Source organism: Oryza glaberrima, chromosome 1 (assembly GCF_000147395.1).
Source record: "Oryza glaberrima chromosome 1, OglaRS2, whole genome shotgun sequence".
In the NCBI taxonomy this organism is placed as follows: Eukaryota; Viridiplantae; Streptophyta; class Magnoliopsida; order Poales; family Poaceae; genus Oryza; species Oryza glaberrima.
The window spans coordinates 36,853,735-36,873,639 of record NC_068326.1 but is presented as its reverse complement, the minus strand read 5'-3'; the positions used below and the strand labels follow the sequence as shown (position 1 = coordinate 36,873,639).

The 19,905-nt window shown below is 40.4% G+C and overlaps 3 protein-coding genes across 4 annotated transcripts; 1 reads left to right on the top strand and 2 right to left on the bottom strand.

The window, feature by feature from the left end:
• Positions 1-85: 85 nt before the first annotated feature.
• On the bottom strand, positions 86-7,079 carry LOC127762162 (uncharacterized). Its single transcript, XM_052286551.1, has 16 exons — positions 6,731-7,079; positions 6,522-6,636; positions 5,793-5,904; positions 5,544-5,588; positions 5,372-5,439; positions 5,143-5,197; positions 4,968-5,047; positions 4,743-4,826; positions 4,047-4,160; positions 3,675-3,793; positions 2,791-2,908; positions 2,578-2,708; positions 2,284-2,437; positions 1,971-2,050; positions 1,207-1,446; positions 86-290 (listed from the first exon to the last, which is right to left on the bottom strand). Exons 1-15 carry the CDS (start codon positions 6,991-6,993, stop codon positions 1,362-1,364), a joined length of 1,623 nt encoding a protein of 540 aa, XP_052142511.1. The 5' UTR covers positions 6,994-7,079; the 3' UTR covers positions 86-290; positions 1,207-1,361.
• Positions 7,080-12,372: 5,293 nt separating this feature from the next.
• Positions 12,373-14,721, top strand: LOC127782781 (transcription and mRNA export factor ENY2). 2 transcript variants are annotated; one of them, XM_052310052.1, is made up of 6 exons: positions 12,373-12,488; positions 12,682-12,769; positions 12,895-12,942; positions 13,081-13,175; positions 13,876-13,952; positions 14,384-14,721. In XM_052310052.1, exons 1-6 carry the CDS (start codon positions 12,412-12,414, stop codon positions 14,461-14,463), a joined length of 465 nt encoding a protein of 154 aa, XP_052166012.1. In that variant the 5' UTR covers positions 12,373-12,411; the 3' UTR covers positions 14,464-14,721. The 2 variants fall into 2 exon arrangements, with proteins under 2 accessions (XP_052166012.1, XP_052166020.1); XM_052310060.1 differs by lacking the exon at positions 12,895-12,942.
• Positions 14,722-15,539: 818 nt separating this feature from the next.
• Positions 15,540-17,985, bottom strand: LOC127782771 (uncharacterized protein At3g27210-like). Its single transcript, XM_052310043.1, has 3 exons — positions 17,592-17,985; positions 16,785-16,865; positions 15,540-16,222 (listed from the first exon to the last, which is right to left on the bottom strand). Exons 1-3 carry the CDS (start codon positions 17,779-17,781, stop codon positions 15,798-15,800), a joined length of 696 nt encoding a protein of 231 aa, XP_052166003.1. The 5' UTR covers positions 17,782-17,985; the 3' UTR covers positions 15,540-15,797.
• Between the last annotated feature and the right edge of the window lie 1,920 nt (positions 17,986-19,905).

The window sequence follows — 19,905 nt, the reverse complement described above, 5'->3', positions numbered from 1 at the left end:
TTTCTTTGGTTGATTATGAAAAATGCTATTTTTCTTTGGTTGATTATGAGGGGTTTCCTCGTACTGTGGCAATCCCTCGCGATAGTTTCACAATGCAATAACCCGATCATAAGATGAATACATGTATGTACAGTAATCTCTATATTTCTGAACAAACTAGCAGAACAGCTCATATTCAATCGAGTGGTATCGCTACGCTGCTTGGAGTGTGCATATTGAGCGCCTCACTGGAATGCCCCTTGTTTACACAAAGGGAGTGTTCATCTTGAGCTCCTCCTAGCATATGCCCCCTGTTTACACAAAGTTTTGAGTGCTAGCAACATCACTAATACCAATTTATAGGCATTTTAAGGCCCTAAACTACATGCATTAACTTCCTCATGGGTCATGAGTATAAAGATAGGGTACCTGCAAACTATCGCCTTTTGGTCTAGTTTTCATCCTTCAACTTTAAAACTGGACAACTTACATCCTTCAACTACCACAACTTTAAAACTCCAGTTTACATCCTCACTCCAGTTTAAAGGTCGTTTTATCCTACTTAGCATATATATGTGGAGCTGACATGACAATCTAATTAACAAAATATTATTTTTTTCAAAAAAAACACTAGCCTCTAACCATGCACTACACGGGCTATTTTTACGATTATATTAAGATTATTTTTTAATCATATGATTAATATATGGTTATTTTTTCAATTAAACAAATTGCTCATATCATTTGCATCTTTTTAATTATGTATTTCCAAATTCAAAATTAAATCAACAAAATACTAAGTTGTTCATGGTATAAATTTAGGAAGAAGGGAGTATGAGGCTGATATAAGAGATGCATTTTTTAAAAGAAAAATGATGACGGGAGTACTGGACAGATGTGTCACCCCCATGTCAGACAAAACCGCCTTCAAACAGGGACAAGGGTATACAGTAGTACTAGAAGGTATTAATAGTTGAAGAATGCATTTTGTCCGGTTCAAAGATGGAGGATGAAAACTAGACCAATGTTCAGGGATGTTTGTAGGCATGTTGCATGTTTTGGTGAATTTTCATTCGTCCTGTCAACTAACAACATTAATTGGGAGGTTTGCAACCTTAGAGATATGAACCTTGGACCTTTTCTCTTCTATACTATAGAAGCACAGAATGGAAGGTCCAGATACTGAGAGAAACTAAACCAGATAATTGGGCAAGTTCTTTGAATTACCTGAATCTTCCGGGTATTAAATTGATGCCTGGTTGGAGGGTGTTAAATTCTTCAGGACCCACGTTAATTACACAGGTAAACGTATACCAGATCTTGTCACTTCCAGCCTTCCAGATCTAGCAAAATTGTTTCTGTAAGGTTAGCTTTTCGGGTGTCTACTTGGCTTTCTTCTTCTTAGCTTTCTTCTTTTTCTTTTGAACTGCTTCCGATTCTCGTTTGAAGATTGCCAGCACTTCGATGCTGCGTCAGTAATTCCATTCAATCAATGTGATCAAGGGCATATCAAGCAGATAACACAAATCACTCATCTTGATAAGTAATGTACTAAAACCAAGAGTGGATCAAATGGGGCCAAACAAAAGGGGCGGCATACATAAATTTCTTTACGCAAGTCATTGAATCAAGATAGCTTAGGGCAGGTCAGTTAATAGCTTATGGCAAGCTAATTATTTTGATCATTTAAACCAGCTTGATGATCAGACACAGAATGCAAATGAGAAATCACACCAATTATGTCTTGATTGCTGAAAAGAATGTATAGTAATGTTTCATTTCCCCTATCTGAGTATCAGAGTATGCCAAACTTGAAAATAAATTCATGTCTATAATAATCCAAGGTAGGTGGCGTCAGGGAAGAGTTTTATGTTCCTGCGATGCCCTACAACTTTATACTATCCATGGTAACCCTAAACAGACTTTCACAAGATCAATCCTCACAATATGCTAGTGCAACGGAATAAATTCAAGTTTAGAGCCCAGAATACCTATCAGTGCCAGGGAAGAAATTAAAAGCATGAGCATTCTGCAAATGCCAAGCCTTACTGGACATCAAGCTTTTGCAGTCCTGTTGAAGAAATGGTTATAAACGACATAATAATCGCACCAGGATAGCCAGCAGCCAAGGTACATATTTTGGAGAGAGCTCATAATTCAGGTTCGGCGAACTAGCTGAGTGCGTGATATATATGTACTACCTCCGTCCCAAAATATAACAACTTTTGGCCATTTATCTGGACAAAAATATGTCCAGATACATAGCCAAAAGTTATAATTTGGGATGGAGGGAGTAACTTTTACCTTCTTAAAACTGTCCCATCCGCAGCTAATGTATATAAGAGTTTCTGGCCACGTTTCACTACTTCCTTCCAATGGTGTACTATCAACCTGAACAGCTGCCTCTCTTGCTCTTAGGATCCATGGCCTCTTCTCATCTTTGACCTTTGTAAGTGTACTGTGTCCATGTACCAAATATCACTATCAATAAATTTACCATAACGGACACGGAATTCACAAATTAAGAAGACTCAGATGGATCATATAATAAAAGCATGAGAGCACAGAACTGGGAATGATATTTCCAACTATCTCTACCTTTTCGCCTTATATGCCTTGCGTTCGGACAAAGCAACTTTCTGTAAAGCACAGATAACAGAGGGGTGCAATCCTTTCCTGGGTGGATCCACAATAACAACACTTGACCCTTCGAGCCAATGAACAGGTTCCTGGTATGATGATGAAGGTTCCAAATGAATCCTCATAATATGAGATGTAACCATAGTAGAAAATACAAGTTTAGTTACATACAACTGAAGCATCAGTGTTGTGCCAAGTTATGGTACAACCCAGGTTTGGGGGAAGTCGGCTTGCTGATTTTTCAAAAGACATTTTTGACAATTTGTTAATCTCAACACATTTCACAGACCTGGAAGTAAAAAAAAATCATGAAATACCTGAATAAAAGAAGCATGGCACCTAGAAGGCTATGCTAAAAGTAAACATGGACACGCACAACCCAGAAATACCTGAATAAGAGAAGCATGGCACCTAGAAGGCTATGCTAAAAGTAAACATGGACACGCACAACCCAGACTGACCCAAAAATATTTTTCAAGGCTTGAGACAACTGGGCTACTGAACCAGGCCCACATGTTCTAATAAATATCTTAGAATTTTTTTAAAATAAATATTTCTAGTGAAAACACATTTGTTTGAATTTCCCAGGCTGAGTTTGGAGCTTGTTTTGGTTGAGACAGACCAGGCACGTAAACCTAGCATTTTCAGGTCACCCCAATATAAGGTTTGGTCAGGTCTAGCAGAAACAACACAATATCATAAGGCAAAATTTGCTCCAGAATACTCTAGATTTGTAATGAAGTGTAAACCATATTATAATAAATCCACCGTACCTCCCTTGATACCAGTACTATTCTACTGCATCTGACTTAGTATCCTACAAACAAGATAAGTTCCGCAATCCGAGCTGATGCCTCCAACAGATACTAACAAATATAATGAACATGAAGCAAACTCCCAACTCTTGTTTGTGAATCAAGCAAAGCATTTAGGTTATGATTTTTTTTCAACATATGAAGTATAAACCAAATGAGGCTGTTGCTCTTTGGTAGCCCAATTGTCAAGTAATGAAGCTATTTGACAAGCCCCAAAATGAAATACAGGGATAAACTCACCTACATTTCTTCGAAGCAGCAAGAGATAATCCAATAACACCAGCACCAGAATACAGGTCAACAACTGTTGACCCACGTGGTACATATTTGTGCAACGTATGCAGTAACGCATTAAAAGACTGCAAGACATTGCAAAGAGGTCACAGCATTTGTAAGACATTGATGGTATGGAATTTAGTATAAACTAACATAGCCTGTGAAACTTCTCCGACTATATCTAAAGATTCATGCAGCAAAAGGATATATGGAGTATGCTTGTATACAATTGATCACTATGTCCTAGAAAGTTGAATTGTCTAGAATTTTGGTTTTATCTAGTCCTTTGCATAGTTAAGTTCTACATGAATCAGCGATAACTTTAATCACACGTACCAAAGTATTAGCCTGCCCAAAGCTATAAGGATCCAGAGAAATATCAACTCCACCATAACGCTCCCATAAGTCGTTCTCCCCAATGAGATGTCTCCATTTATGCCCAAAAATTATCTGCAGATGTAAGAACATTTTTCTTGAATAAAATAAATCATATATCCTGAAGGTAATGTTCAATTATGTCTCTTTTAACTTGTAAGCCAACAGTTATAGCGTAAGAAAAGAAAGGTGAACATGGAGAAAGCCTTGGATATTTTTTTAAAATTCTAGTCCACTAGAATTTTTCCCTGGTGTGTTGTATATACACCTCCTTACAGCTTTGCACAAATGCTGACATTAGCATAGTAGCTTTTATATGGGGGCAGGAATACAGACATACAGTTTTGCATATGTGCATCCTCTTGACAACGTGGCTACCACCAGCTAATCAGAGGGGGCTGATTGTACATACTTGATGAATTTACGAGTAAGCTTATTATATAAGTGCCACTGTTTTCATCCATATATAATGGATATGTTGAGATGTTAAACCAGTAGATCTGAGCCTCTAAAAGTGAATTGTACAATGTCCAACTTCAGATAAAACATCAACTTTTTCAAGTATCCATCATGAAAATGGTAAACACAGTATGTGCATAGCCAACAAATGTACAATAAGTTCAGTTGTATACACTAAAATGCAAGGGTGTATCTTACATTGCTGGTTGATGTCTGAAAATTAGCCCATATAGAGTGAATCAGATGAACATTACTTCTTGGTCCCCCATTTCTCCATAAGAACTGTCGCAAGGAGCACAGAGATTGAGGATAAAATGGGAAAAAGAGGAGTTGAAGTACTGATAGAAAACATCCAAGGAAACACGAAAGCAAAATAGCAGCTACATGTGCTGTAGCTGCAGAACCTCAATTTCATCAACTTACTTCTGACAACAAGCTCAACTTCTCTGCATTTTTGGATCGCTCATCCCTTGAATTCCAAACCAACGAAACTTGAACTCTTCCTGGTTAAGCAAATAGCGCATTTAAATTAATTTGGAATTAGTATTAGACAAGAAAAGAAACTTAGAGCATTCAGCACATGAGGAATCAGGCTAACCTTGCTCATATCTTTTAGCAACTGGAATAGATGTGTTATACGTTGTCACAGCCATCTAGAGAATATGTAAAATAAATCAAATGACCAGGATCACTAACATAATGACATGGGAGTTTTTGAAGAAAAACAATATGATTGATAAGGTGACGTTTTTAGCCAGAAAAAGATGCATAAGCTGTCATTCATATAGTAATATGTATTATGTGCATGCTATTAAGAAACAGTTTACCTGCACATATCTCAGTTCGCCGGTACTCGCATCCTCATCAAATGGCTCAATATTCAACTCAGATATAGCTAAAAGAACATAGTTACTATATATTAGGTTTCTTTGGCAATGGAAAGGATATTTTTTTTGCATATCCCAATGAAGCAACAAACAAGTAATTGTAGGAACATGCCTTGTCTTAGAAGCTTGACAGTAGCATTGATGCTTGGGTGATGAGCTGAAGAAAATGTAAAACAAAAAGGATTCATAAACTGTCATGAAAAAATAAAGCATATCACAATGAAGCTCAACCAGATCATTGCAGCTTCCTTTGTAAGTAGTTCTCTTAATTTCATAGGTCATGATAACTTTCTTTTTTGAACAAACTGGCACAGGATGTGCCAAGTTCATTGAATACAGGAGGTATGTCGTGGTAACTAACCTCTGCACTCTGGAATATCTGCAACAGCGTGTGTCCCTTCCTGATATAGGCCAATCAACGGGTTCTCTGGTGTTCCACGTATAGCTAGCTTTGCACGGCACCGCCACTCCCTCTAAAAGCACCATTCTCATGTTTAGTGGAGAAGCAAAGCCATCATAATTCTTAGATAACCTAAAACATTTACTGAGAGATCCATACGGCAATGTGGCTTAGTACAGGATTTGCATGCCTTCAGACGTCACAGCTCTAAGAAGTAACGCATCACATGGCATAGCCACATAGGCCATCAAACAAACATATAATCAGGTTGATTGGGCATCTATTAGATCTCTGTTACTACAATTTTGCATTAAAAAATAAACATAATTAGCTATACAAAAAACACCGATGCTACTTTCAACTAACCATGATCTATCCCTGCACAATTGAATAAGAAATTCGGCTAGCTAGCTCGCTACATTTGGATGATAAAATTTTCTGGTGGACGCATTGCTTTGATGTCCTCAAAACACCAGCATCAGTTTGCCAAACATATTCCCAAATGAACAAAACCATGCACGACTACATATATATCCAAAACAGCTAAGCTAATTACCGAACCGAACCTGAGATATCGTGAGTTCATGACCCTTTAAACTAATCTCGGCACCAGGTAAGTAAATTAGACAACCAAACAGCACGGATTGCATACATTGGGCACGGCCAAAATTGTTTAGAAGCTACACGTACCAGCCTGCCTCTGCTGAAGGTGAAATCTCCAACTCCGTGACCCTTGAAGAAATTCTCCACCTCCTGCAGCACCGGCGGCTTGTCCAGATCCACCTCGTGCGTGCAACCCGAACACCTGCAGAGATCGCGCATCAGAAAAAAAAAATCAAAAAAATCACTTCGCCGTCTCTCACACACGCGCACACGCATTCGAGGAGAGAGAGCCGTACGAGTTGAAGTGGACGCATTCGAGGCACGTGGAGGTGGAGGGGGACAAGGTGGGGGTGATAATGGGAGGCAGCGTCGCGGTGACCGTGGTTGTGCTCGGCGCGACGACGACGACGGGCTCGAGCCGAGGCGGTGGCGGCGGGGGAGGAGCGGGAGGGGGTGGAGGGCGAACGCGAGTGCGAGGAGGAGGGCGCGTCCGGGTCGGGGCGGCCAGGCGCGCGGCGGACGGCGCCGGCCAGGGGAGCAGCCCCGCCGGTGGAGGCATTCGCCGGCGGCGAGGAAGGAGGTGGATAAGGAGGCGGGAAGAGGGAAATGAAAGGGATAAGGCGGTGAGGAGGAGAGAGATTTTTTTTCCCGCTTTTTGTCGGAATATAGGTCTTGTTCTTTTTCTCCAATAAAAGTTGTTTGGATACATGTGGCATATTTTTTAAGCTACTAAATGGTGTGTTTCGTGTGAAAACTTTTTACATGGTTGTTATAAAATATAAGGTTAATACATTTTTCAAGTTTGTAATAATTAAAACTCAATTAATCATAAGTTATTACCATCTCATTTTGTGTGAAATACTTAATTTTTATCTTCATCTTCATCTTCAGGATATTCAAACACCACCATATATGTGACTGATGAAGTGTCAGTGATGATGACGAGGATTTTTCTTTTCCTCCGAAATATGGCAGTTTTTGAAATGTTTTGTTTGCAAGCGAAAATGCTCAAGTGAGCTTCTTGTTACGGGTGTAAACTCAATTGTTTTGACTTGGACAAAAATGGGTCTCAATCCAAATATACCGTGTGCACTACTGTCACACCCTAAAAATCCCAAATATATAAATTATTGTCTAAATTGGAATTATTAGAATTTATTTTAAAAGCCTAGAAGAGAAGATCTAGTTTTAATTAATAAATTCCAATATAAAATGGGGCCAGATAAAATTTCATTAAATACTTTGCTTAATTCTATAATTCCTAGATTTTTCTGGGATTTATTTGAGCTAAGGAAGTATTTTTAATAAATGAAATTGCATTTAATGAATAATTTAAATTGAAAAAGGTTTTTTAAATCCTCTTTTGGCTTTGGGCCCCAAAACCTTCTCTCTCTCTCCCCGACCCAAGCCGGCCCACTCCGCCCGCAGCAGCCGCGTGCGCGCGCCCTCGGACGCTGACAGGTGGGGCCCGCCTGTCAGGTCGTCGTCTACCTCCGGCCGCCCGCCGCCCGAGCCCTAGCGCCGCGCCGCCGCCGTCTCCTTCCAAATTCGGCCGCCCCTTTCCTTTTCCGGTGAAATCAATAAAGGGGAAATGATCTTCGGGATCTCCTCTACCTTTTCTCTTTTGGAATCGTCGGCTAAAATCGTTTGGAAATCCGTGGATTCGAGTTTGATTCGGATCGATCTCTCTCCTCCGAACCCTAGACTTTCCTTCGCGTCGCCGGTCGCCGGTCGCCGTGGGCCTTCGCCGCCGCTTCCTAACCCCTATAAATTGACCCCCAAGCCCACCGCCACCCTCGCCTTCGCCTCTCGTCGCCGGTAGAGCCCTAGCGCCGTGTAGCCTAGCGCTGCCGTCGCCGCCGTTCGTCCAGCCGTGCGCCGCCGCCGCTACGGTCGTCGTCGTCGCTCAGGGAGGTCACCATCGTGATCGCCAAGCCGTCGCCGACCTCGTCCGCCCCTCCGCCGTCGCTGTCGACCGCCGGAACACCGTCGCCGTCGTCAAGCCGAAGGTCGCCGCCGCTTCTTCCTCGACGCCGTCGCCGTCCGTTGATCTTCCGTCGTTGTTTTGGTCACCGGTGAGTTCGCCGCGTCGCCCTCTACGTGTTGGTTCCCTCCGTTCACGCTGTCGTGCCGTCGTTCGCCGGCGAGCATGCACGCCTAAGCCGCCGCCGGTGGTGACGTCACCGCTGACGTCATCGTCGTCGTTCCCCGTGGCCCGGTCATGGACCGATGGATCTTGGCCGTCCGTTTTGGATGAATCGATCTCGGCCGTTCGTTTCCGTGAGCCGCCGCCGTGCACCCGGTTCACCGCGAACCCTAGCCGCTGACGCAATAAACCCCTTTTTCCTTTTCAAAAATAATTCATTATTGCGTCATAATTCAATTAAAATCTAAATAAATGATTTAATCCGATTTAATCTTTGAAAATTCATAACTAATTTACCTTAGCTCGGATTTAGTTGGTTCAAGTCTCTAAATTTTTCTAAAATTGAGATCTACATGTTAAAAATATCCACATGTACTGTTCATGCTTGTTTATGTGCTGTTTGGTGATTTTGCTCCTTTCTATTTAGATTCCGACGTTTCCGGAGAGTCCGTTTTCGCAGGAGAAGAATTTGAAGAGTTCCAAGGCCAGCAAGGCAAGTCACACAGATCCCAAACACAATTCCTTTGAGCATGTTGATCCTATATTAAAATTCTCTATTTATTTCAACTGTGCATTTATTTTGGAATGTCACCGGGTGGTGTGAAACTATTCCTTTGTTATGACCACTTTGCATTGCTTACTCTATTCTTTGATACCTTGGGTGATAATTTGACTAGTTGAGCTTTATATATTGGTTCAGCTAGATGTTAGACATAATTGCTTAGCCATGCTTAGAAACATTAGCACACTATTGGGATAACTAATGTTTCACTATTACTTAATGATGGATATTTAATTGTAGCTCACGATGGTCAATCGTGATTGTGAATTAATTAATGTGCCAACTAAAACTTGATAATGGTGGGTTGTGAGCACATGGTTTTGATGGTCGTGCTCATGACAATTAAGGACCGGTTCACGAGTTTCGGTTGTGAAACATTAACCGTGCCAACCACAAGCCAGCGTGGGCAACGGCTTTACCTTTTGTATAGCATGGTTCATTGCGGAGCACCAGACTGAGAAGTGGCGGAGATAAGCCCACGGGGGTCGCTGGGGAGTCCATGCCTTGTTTATAAGGGGGTGATTATGATCCAGGAACGGTGCGCTGTGGTGGATTGTGTTGTGTGAGGGGTACTGTCACAGCTCCTTTCCGAGGTACCGTGGTGGTATTGAGGCGCATGGTGATATGTCGTGGGGCTGTGTCTTGTGGGTACAGTGGTACACCTCTGGCCAGAGTAAAACTATTCGAATAGCCGTGCCCGCGGTTATGGGCGGGTCTAACAATGTCTTTCGTGATTAGTCTCACACTTCCCATCATAATAAAAGATGCTATAACTGGTAATAATTTGATTAGCTCCTGGTTTGGAATGGTTAATTCCTGGTTTAGAGATAGAACTGTGCAGCCGGGATGGTTGTTCAGAATGGTTGGGCCTATGCAACAGGGTATGTTGTATAGCGTTGGATTAATATTGTTTAATTATTACTTAACTGTTTTATTAAATTCTAAAATGTTTATTAAATGTTGTTTATGCAAATGAAACCCTACTATGCCATCCTTTGTTATCATGTGCACTTGCATATTTGCTGCGTGGCTTGCTGAGTATGTCATATACTCACCTTGCAATCATTTATCAGAGGAGGAGTTCTACAGTGATGCTGATGGTGTGGAGGATTAGGTGTAGCCCTGGTCAAGCTGCTTGTGGAGTGGAGTCGTCTGCGCCGTTTATCTTTTTTTTTTCCGCTGCTTAGATCTTTATTGATTGAGAGGAACTATCTACCTCTGTAATGACATTTTATTCGCTTATTAATTAGAGTAATAATTGTACTCTATTATCAATTTGTTATTGTGTGCCTCGGCTGATTCCTAGACGATGGTTCACACACATGTAAACGTTTGGAATTTTGGATAGAAATTCCGGGCATGACAACTACTGAAACTGGAAGTAACAAAAATGGGTCTCAATAGTAATTGATCTGACAAAAAGTGGCATCAAACAACTTGTAAAGCCGCTCAAAAAATAAAAGTTATGCAATTCCTTGCCATTGCCAACATAGACGGAAGTAAGTTTTTCTATGTCTCTGGATTGGTGTTTTACATAGTTGTCTTATTTTTAATCAAATTATGGTTTTTTTAGTTTATAGTATTTTATCATGCAAGGTTGCAACCCCTGTAATAGTTGTGGCTATTATTAAAAAAACTAGCATCAAAACAAACTGCATTAGAATGGGTTTAAATTTGCCCAACTGTTTTCTAAGCCACTCATGAGAAATCTATAGATTAGCTTTATTTTAAGGAAAAAATTCTATATAAAATTACATGTTAGTTTAATTCAATCACAAGGAAACATTCCAAAAGGGATGATCTAACCACCCTTTGAATTTTTTTTCTCTGAAACATTTTTTTCAACCATTGGATCAAAATCTAGCCATTTACATTATTCCCCATACCACTAATAGCTAGGAGAAAAATAACCACGTGCTACCATCGTCGCCGCCACCCGATTCACATTGCACTTAGTCTTCCCATCGCCTCCACCTAGGTTTACATTGCTCCTATCCCCTCGCCTTCACTGCCGACCGCCGCCTCTCGACAACTCTCTCCTTGTTTCCTCCACCGCTAACCACACTCCTTTCCTGATCCACGACGCCAAACCATCCATGAGCCTCCCTCTATACTCGTAATCTTCACCCCTTTCCTCTTCCCTCCCTAATCCCTCTCTCCATCCCAACCTCCCCTCCAATATATATCATACCTTATATTCTAAATCTGTCATCTGTCGTCACTGGAGAACCCAAGAGCTTATCGAAGTTTGTTAGAGATAGATTGACGAGGTGATGCATAAATCTTTGAGCAAGATCTAAAGGTTAGAAAATCATGGGTTCTTTGTCTCAAGAATCATTCGGATGTTTTTTTTAAGTAAATCTGTTGTCAAAATTTTTCTATATGTGCGGAAGCATCGATGGTGTGATGATGCAATTGTGGGTCTAGAATTTAGGGGTTGTTTGGTTGCTTCCTTGAGAATCATGCCTAACTCAGGCATCGATCTTAGTTGTTCGATTTTGGTCGCCTGCGGCTGGATTGATCTGTGTGAGTGAGAACGCTCAAGTGAGAGCAGCAACCAAACATCCCCTTAAATCTTGATGGATACAAAAAATTATGCACACATAGGTGTCATTTTTAGTAGGATTTTAATAAGATTAAGGCCGATGGTGTTAGCCTCTTTAAACGTGTGTCAAGAGTATACTTACAGCTAGTGTCAGATCTAAGAATTTTGTTGAGACTGAACGGCCATATAATAAGTACTCCTACAGATGAATCTATACAAGACCATTTTGACCATTAACAGTAGCAATAGTGGAACATCAAACTCGTGATTTAGGAGCAGAAAAACGGGGAAATAACTTAGATCGATAGGACGATGCTTATGTCTTACTGATGGTCATATGAGTGTTCCAAGCCATGGTGCGGGCATTAACAGTTTTGCAATTTATCTCGACTAATCTTGCCACCACCAGGGTAATTAATTACTATTGCAAATTGCAATGCTGTATATGCACTTCATTAGAACCAACAGAGAGCAGTTTGCTATTCTACTTTGCAACTTACTATATTTATCCTAAAATATAATAATATTTAGCTATAAATTTGATTAAATATCTATCGAGATTTATAGCTAAAAATATTTATGTTTGGGGACGATGGAGTATATACTGTATATTATAGTGGATATTTGATTAAATCTCTTAAATTAAGAAACGGCCCAAAATTCAGGCCCAGTAAGCCCAAACAGTCCCAGCCTGTCAGCTCTTAAGTCCGGCTCGGTCGAAGCGATGGAGAAAGAAAGGGAGCCACGAAACGAAGCTGGAAGCAAGCAAGCAGGAAGGGGAGGAGAATCCAATCCAATCATGTAAGCCCGCCTAATCGATCCTTCCTAAGCTGTTCCTACGCGCATCCTGGGATTTGTTCCACAAATTCTTCATCTGATTGAACAAATCGGAGCCATTACCGATGAATTCGCACTTTTCGTCAGTTCATGTAGCTTTAGGTGTGAAAAATCCAGCGGTGTTCTTTTTTTGTTGAATTTGAAGCTTTTGTTGCAGGAGGGCGTCGATTAATCGGCCGCCGACCCCGAATCGGGAGGAGGATCCGCAGAAGGAGCTTTCCCTCAGAGAAATCATCAACGTCAAGGTACGGCTTGCTCTTCATCCTCTTGCAGAAACTGTGCAGGAATCTGCGAAACAGTGGTTGTTTTTTTCTTTTCCCCTTCCAATTTGCTGCGGAATTGAAGTTCTTGCCACTTGGGGCACGAAAAGGCGGTGGACTCTCCGGCTACCGGTGACGTCCAATCACCCAAGAAGAGGGTAATCTTCGATTAGATTTGATTAGGGTTTGGTTTAGTGGATCTTTTTTGGGTGGGTGCTTTTTTTTTTTAATCTTTGCTGCCCTTGTGTTCGAGTGTGGTGACTGACAGTGAGGTGGTTTTTTTGGTTTTTGTGAAGTTGGTAGAGAGTGGGGAGAAGGAGAAGCTGATGGAGCTCCTCCGGGAGCGGCTCGTCGAGTGCGGCTGGAGGGACGAGATGAAAGCTCTCTGCAGGTTTGGTTCCTTGTCCCACCAAATTCTTGTATCGTTTGTGATGAGTTTCTGCTTGGTGATCCTGAATTCCGGCAACGATTCCGTGCCTAAGCCTCTGTGAACAATGATCTCTGTCTTCTGTTTCCTAGTGCGTATAGCTACCAGTTTGCTTAATGTACAAAGCACAAGCGTTTGTAAGGCTTTAACATGAATGAATGAATGAAGGAATAATTAGCTTCAACATATTGTTGTTTCAGTCAATATCTAAAATTTCTGCAATTAATCACTTGTTTTACTCGGTATGCTGTTTCTGAAACTTGCCCGGAGGTTTATAAGTAAACCAGACAGCATATGGGTCTTTATACATGCTTTTTGGCTGCTCATTGAACATTATGGGGGGTGCTTTTAAACTTTTCCTGCAGAATGTTACTTTAACTGTTAGGTTTCCATGGTGGCTAGGCCATGTAGTACATATAGTACGATTCTTCTTAACCCTAGTATGCAGTGTTGTTATAGACCATTGCTAGAGAGATTAGAAAACCCAAAGACTTAGACCACATTACAGATCGTCGCTGACCTACACGTGCTACCTGATGTTGTCATGCTGAGCCCATTTTGGAATTTGTACACATTCCACGGTTTAAAATAGGTCACTAAGGTTTTTCAGCATCAAATAGATTTTGTACCATCATTGGTTCTATGAGCTGTTTTATTTCTGTAGGGCCTATGCAAGGAAGAAAGGAAGAAATAATGTTACAGTAGATGATCTTATTCATGTCATTACTCCAAAAGGAAGAGGTAAAGCTATTTTTGTTTCTCCAATTTTTCTCCTACAAATGTGTGAGGAATTCTATTTACTGAGTCGACGGCACACCAAATGGTCTGCCAAATACAATATAAAAGTATAATTATATTATAGTAACATACTAACATAGCACTGTCACACATTTTGTTTTGTCATCTTTTCTCATATTTTGCTACCAAAATTGGATTTGTGAGTTAAGGCCAAATAAATGGATATTACCTTTTAATGCATAAATGGATTTGTGATGTTACTAAGCTTACATCCTCACCTCAATGCCTCATATCATCTGTTCATCACTCGGTTCTCAATGTTTATTGCTGGTGGTATTACAAATTTACAGTACTGGGTGGGGAAGTTCTTTTTTTTTTCCTTTCAAAATATCTATCTCTCGTATTATTCTCATTATCTCTTGTCTCTGGAACAGCATCAGTGCCTGATTCTGTGAAGGCAGAGCTCCTGCAACGCATCCAATCCTTTCTCATGTCTTCTTCCTCACTTCGGTAGTCCATTTGTCGTAATCACTGGAGCCGCAGGTATGAAGGTTCGAAGCTGATCATGTGGGGAGGAGCTATGCAGGAATACAATGCATCCTGTAATATCAACACCAAAACGATCGAGTGATATTTATAGTGTTGTCGACAATGTTTCTCTTGTCAGGCAGGCAGTTGGGCCTGTTCTCAGTCTGTACACTTCTTTACCCTGCTTAGATGTGAACCTTGAAAAATGTATTTTGAATGGAAGCTTCCAGCTTGTTATGCTGCACTGTGTTGTGTTGGCTTTGGTTGCCCCTGGATGATCGAAATCATAAAAATTATATATCTTGATAGTGTTCATGTGTCACATGTCAAACCTGATTGATTAAAGTGATCTTAAATGGTGGGCCAGAGAGAAATAGAGTCAATAGACACCATGTTTTTATTGTGTTTGTGATACTCGTGAGAGGATAATGTTAGGTGCTTTTGTGTACAGGGGTCGTATGGGCTGCCATATCTGACGGTTTTTTTGGCTGATATCCATTGGTCCTTTCATCCAAACAAAAAACGAGCATTCAAATTCATTTTTACCTAGTCGTTTTTGCAGTTCGTAGCCAGGTTTGCAAGCCCAAAATAACGGTGTAGAATTCGAGTTTTTTGCACATATATTGCATCGCTGACACTAAACTGATCAAGTAGTAGTTAGAAATATCAGAAATGACGAAGGCAACGGTGTAATCATCCATATCCTGGGGCAGTTGGCTTGTCATTATCATAAGCTCGATCAAAAGCGCTGCACAAACACGTTGGCGCCATCAAGCAGAATGCCAACCCACACGAATCAGGCTTCGATTCATGGCACAAATGCCAAATCACAAATTCTGCAAGATGTTACGACACACAGCCACGCTGAATTGTCAATGAAAGGAAAAAAAAATTAAAAGTTTGGGACAATTGGTATTGGGTAGAGCAATCCAATTGTCTGGCGTCAATCAAGCTATCCCAAACAAAAAAGGCCATCACAATTTGCCAATCAATCACATTGCTAACCTATTGAAAAAAGTTGGCATGGTATCCCACATGTCACATGCACTTCCCACAGATTGATTACAAAATTGACAACTGAGAAAATTTTATATCCATAAAGATTCATCCAGATATGCACAAAATGATCATTTCTTGAGCTAGATATCCTCACCTTACAGTTGATTTAACATGGATACAGCACATGAATTCTCAAGAGTGACTATTCACTTGATTATTACAAGGATATAGTGCTCTCAATACTAGTCTTCTTTACAGTGAACTCAGGGCCGGATCAGGTAGTATATTGTAGATACAGCTCATAGAAGGGAAGCAGCCATGTCAAACAGCACAAGGCCCAGGGGTCATCTTCTGCCTCCTCTCATCTAAGTCTAGGGTATGAACAAAAGCCGGCAAGCAACAGCGACCGGTGTACCACGCCTTCTCCTTGCGATTCTTCGCTTCTCTGATCGGCGTCGGTTCTGTGCTACACGCGGAGCTGGACTCAGATACTGGCTTCACAGCTGCAGAAACAGGCTGGAATTGCTGCTTCTCATTCTTGCTGATGTCTGGAACAGATGCATCGGTGCTATCTTCGGAACCATTCTGCATCGCCTCCTGCAAGAGCTCGGCTAGTTTTCTCCTTCCAGTTGGAGAAGGTTCAGGTGATTTGGAATTCTGTACATTATCAGGTACAAAGACATTGCTCATAACTGTTTGTGTTCTGGGTTGGTAGTTTGGAGTGCTGCCACGAGACGGAGTAAAATCTGCACACGAAAAAACATACATTACACATGAATTGAAAACAATCAAAATCACTTGGTACAGTAGAATATCTACTTGTTCATTGAACTTCCAGAATGATGCAGAAGAAATGGAGTTTCTTATAATTTAAGTGTATAGCAAGACTTCTGAAATAAAGGACCCCATGGAATAGGTAACCGAAGTTAAAGGTGGGGGGTCCAATGCAGCTAACAGATAATTAGATGCTAGAAACATGATAATGCCAAAAGACGAAATCAAAGGCCTCAACCTTTTGTCTCAACAAGCAATCAAAGGGCTAAAATAAGCCCCTTAGAATCCAGAGAGACAGATAAAACTGTATCATCACCAAATCAATCAGCGCACATGCAATTTGGACTAAACAAAAAGAACAGGCCTCATGCTAGTATGCTACTGATACAATAATAGGATAGACTTGAAAAGGAAACAGCATGAACAAGGCACTGGCACTACAGACATGCCAGTGAGAAGGAACCTATTTACTCTGCATCATTAGACTAAGATTCCAGTAGACAGTTAGTTAGCATGTCAAGATGTTAGGATTACCTCCATTCACACTGTAGAAGTCGTCCTCGCAATCAGAATCTAACCATGCCCGCGAGTCAAAGAACATTTCATCCTTGCTACCTGCAAATTAAGTTCTTTAAGTTCCTCTATCCATTAAAAACTGCATATTCAGGTCAGACAAGCATGTGTAACCATGGTATAAATTCGATCAGGCTTAATTAATGAACACACAAATTCAACGAAGTGCCCAATTGACAAACAAGAACATTAGAATACACAAAACAGTCAACTTGCACCTCTCGTCGATGATTGGTAACACAAAGAGCAAGCAGTTGATTTTGGACAAAGTAATACTAGATACAAACACACTGCAACCCCCCCCCCCCCCCCCGGCTAATCAAATGGCCATGAAGCAAGTTCCTGATTTGGATGAACCTGAATCGAAAACCAGCTTGTATGAACACTTGAACAGAGGACCGTTTCAGTTAATATCATCAATTCCTACTGAAACAATCAGTCTGTTTGATCTTCGGAAGCTATTGTTAATACCAATAAGCAATCTTTTTATTCTTCATAAACTACTCTTAACACCATAAAACTTCCCTTTCAAATTCTTAAATCCAGACCCAAACAATAAATCAATCAATAAACAAACCCAAAAGGCCTCTTTTCTTCTTCTTTTTTTTCCACAGAAAGATCAGCCAAGTCATCTACTCATCTCCCTCTTTAACCTTTCAAGAATAGACTTACCTAGCTAAGCAACCAAACTGATCAATCAAACAACCATCTGAAACTGAAACTCACTTCAGAAAAAGACCCAAGAAAGCCAAGATCAACGAATCCTACCAGAACCGGGGCTCCTGACGCCAACCCCTGCCGCCGCCGCCTGCTGCTGCTCCTTTCGCTTGAGATCAACAGACACACCGCCACCGCCACCCTTCCCGTTCGCGGCCTTCTTCTCCTTGGTAGGCGACGACGCAAGAAACAGCTTCTTGGGGAACCCGAGGTCCTTGTGAACCGAAGCGCAAGAACCCATCTCTCTCTCTCTCTCTCTCTTCCCTCCACTCCACTTTCTCTCTCCTCTCACACCCAACCTTTTTCAAACCACAGCGACACACATCTTTCTCTCCTCTTCCCCGTGCAAGAACGAGAAATGGAAGCAACAAAAGGAGAGAGAAGAGAAGAGTAAAGGAGAGAGAGAGGAGAGAGTTCTTGGGAGAAGAGGAAGAAGAGGGACAGAGGAGAGGAGAGAGTGGGAGAGTGTGTTTCTTTACTGGGAGTAGCGCGTGGGCCCGGGCTGTCATGCTCTCATTCTGGGCCGTTGTGGGATGTGGACGGGCCCCACGGGTGTAACTAGAGACCGTTTTTGGCTTTTGCAGCATTTTGGGGCTTTTAATTCCAGCGGCGTTTTTGTCACGCCACATCGGATATTATATAGAGTGTCGTATTGGTATTTGGGTACTAATAAAAAAAACTAATTACAGAATTCATCAGTAAACCGTGAGATGAATTTATTAAGCCTGATTAATCCGTTATTAGGAAATATTTACTGTAGCACCATATTGTCAAATCATGGAGCAATTAAGCTTAAAAGATTCGTTTCGCAAATTAGTCACAATCTGTGCAATTAGTTATTTTTAGCCTATATTTTAATACTTTATGCAGGTTGTTCAAACGTTCAATATGATAAGGTGTAAAATTTTTCTACTGCCGTGAAATGAAATAATAATGGATGGGAGAGAAAGTAGTAACAGAAATGACTTCAGAAAAAGTTTGTTGTCCTAACCTTTATGCAAGGGTGTGTTCAGTTTTTGAAAAAAGTTGAAAGTTTGAAGGATGTTGGGAGTTTGAAAAAAAGTTACAAATTTATATGTATAGGAAAGTTTTTGATGTGATATGATGTGATGGAAAGTTAGGAATAGGGAATCTAAACACGGACTAAAAATCAAATCCAGATAAAACTTTATGTGTTTTCATGGTGCTCAACAATTTGGTACCATTGGTGAGAAAAAATTTATAGCTTTGTCGTCACCGGATTAAATCGTAAATTACACCCTCTCTATTTTCAAATAATTGATAATGCTGACTTGTTGTTTAGTTTTCAATAATATTTTTTTAAATGGACCAATAGGAATATAAGATTATAGGTTCAATAAATCGATAAACGTTAACAATATGGTATCTTTTCAGGTATTTATTCTTATTTGAAAAAAAAATGAGCGGTGAAAGTTTATAGATAAACAATTTTCGTTACCGCTAATAAAAAACATGGCCATGTTGAAACTTAGTACTTTGAAATGTATAGTAGTTCTGTATGACTTGAATACCACCATTGAGAAAAAACAATAAATTGCACAAAACAAGTTGAAAATTCCAGTGGTGAAATTGGAGAGTAGCTAGTATACATAGACCCGAAAGTGAAGTTTATAGGTTTTCTTTCTCATTATACCCTTTTTAAATGGGACTAAAACTTTTTAGTCCCTATCACATCGGATGTTTGGATATTAATTATAAATATTAAACGTAGACTATAAAACCAATCCATAATCTTGGACTAATTTACGAGACGAATCTATTAAGCCTAATTAATCCATGATTAGCTTATGTGATGCTACAGTAAACATTCTCTAATTATGGATTAATTAGGCTTAAAAAATTTGTCTCGCAAATTAGCTTTTATTTATGTAATTAGTTTTGTAAATAGTCTATATTTAATACTCTAAATTAATGTCTAAATACATAGACTAAAGTTAAGTCCCTGATCCAAACACCACCTAATTAATCTGCTAGTCCCCTCTCTCTCCTACTCCTACTAAGCAATCGGTGACAAGGCAAAGAATTTGACACTTGAAGTGTTGGTAAGTGTGATAGCTACGGAGTACAATGCCCAACCCCCCTATCTGGCTTTCATCTTGGAAAACTTGGCAGAGACACGTGTGATTTTTACGTTCTGTCTAGAGAGCTAGAGATTCTAACAAATAGGTAGTGAGTAACCAATTGATGAGAATAAAAAACTAGGTTTTTAGTTTCTAACTATTAATTCATTTCCTAAAATCTATAGCTTATAATTATTTGAACTTAGGTAAAAGAAGTATGAATGTTTGAGTTGAGCTGGAGATTCCGAGGCAATCTACAGCTGCTACAAGCTTTTCTAAACAAA

What these genes read in the sequence shown, in the direction of transcription:
- LOC127762162 (XM_052286551.1), bottom strand. Translation starts at nt 6,993, where the DNA reads ATGCCTCCACCGGCGGGGCTGCTCCCCTGGCCGGCGCCGTCCGCCGCG. An exon ending in GATGGGACAGTTTTAAGAAG is followed by an intron (nt 2,051 to 2,283) that starts GTAAAAGTTACT and finishes TTTCTTCAACAG; the next exon opens with GACTGCAAAAGCTTGATGTC. An exon ending in TTCTTCCCTGGCACTGATAG is followed by an intron (nt 1,447 to 1,970) that starts GTATTCTGGGCT and finishes TTACTGACGCAG; the next exon opens with CATCGAAGTGCTGGCAATCT.
- LOC127782781 (XM_052310052.1), top strand. Translation starts at nt 12,412, where the DNA reads ATGGAGAAAGAAAGGGAGCCACGAAACGAAGCTGGAAGCAAGCAAGCA. An exon ending in TCCAATCACCCAAGAAGAGG is followed by an intron (nt 12,943 to 13,080) that starts GTAATCTTCGAT and finishes GTTTTTGTGAAG; the next exon opens with TTGGTAGAGAGTGGGGAGAA. An exon ending in CATTACTCCAAAAGGAAGAG is followed by an intron (nt 13,953 to 14,383) that starts GTAAAGCTATTT and finishes TCTCTGGAACAG; the next exon opens with CATCAGTGCCTGATTCTGTG.
- LOC127782771 (XM_052310043.1), bottom strand. Translation starts at nt 17,781, where the DNA reads ATGGGTTCTTGCGCTTCGGTTCACAAGGACCTCGGGTTCCCCAAGAAG. An exon ending in CGTCAGGAGCCCCGGTTCTG is followed by an intron (nt 16,866 to 17,591) that starts GTAGGATTCGTT and finishes CTTAATTTGCAG; the next exon opens with GTAGCAAGGATGAAATGTTC. An exon ending in CTTCTACAGTGTGAATGGAG is followed by an intron (nt 16,223 to 16,784) that starts GTAATCCTAACA and finishes TTTCGTGTGCAG; the next exon opens with ATTTTACTCCGTCTCGTGGC.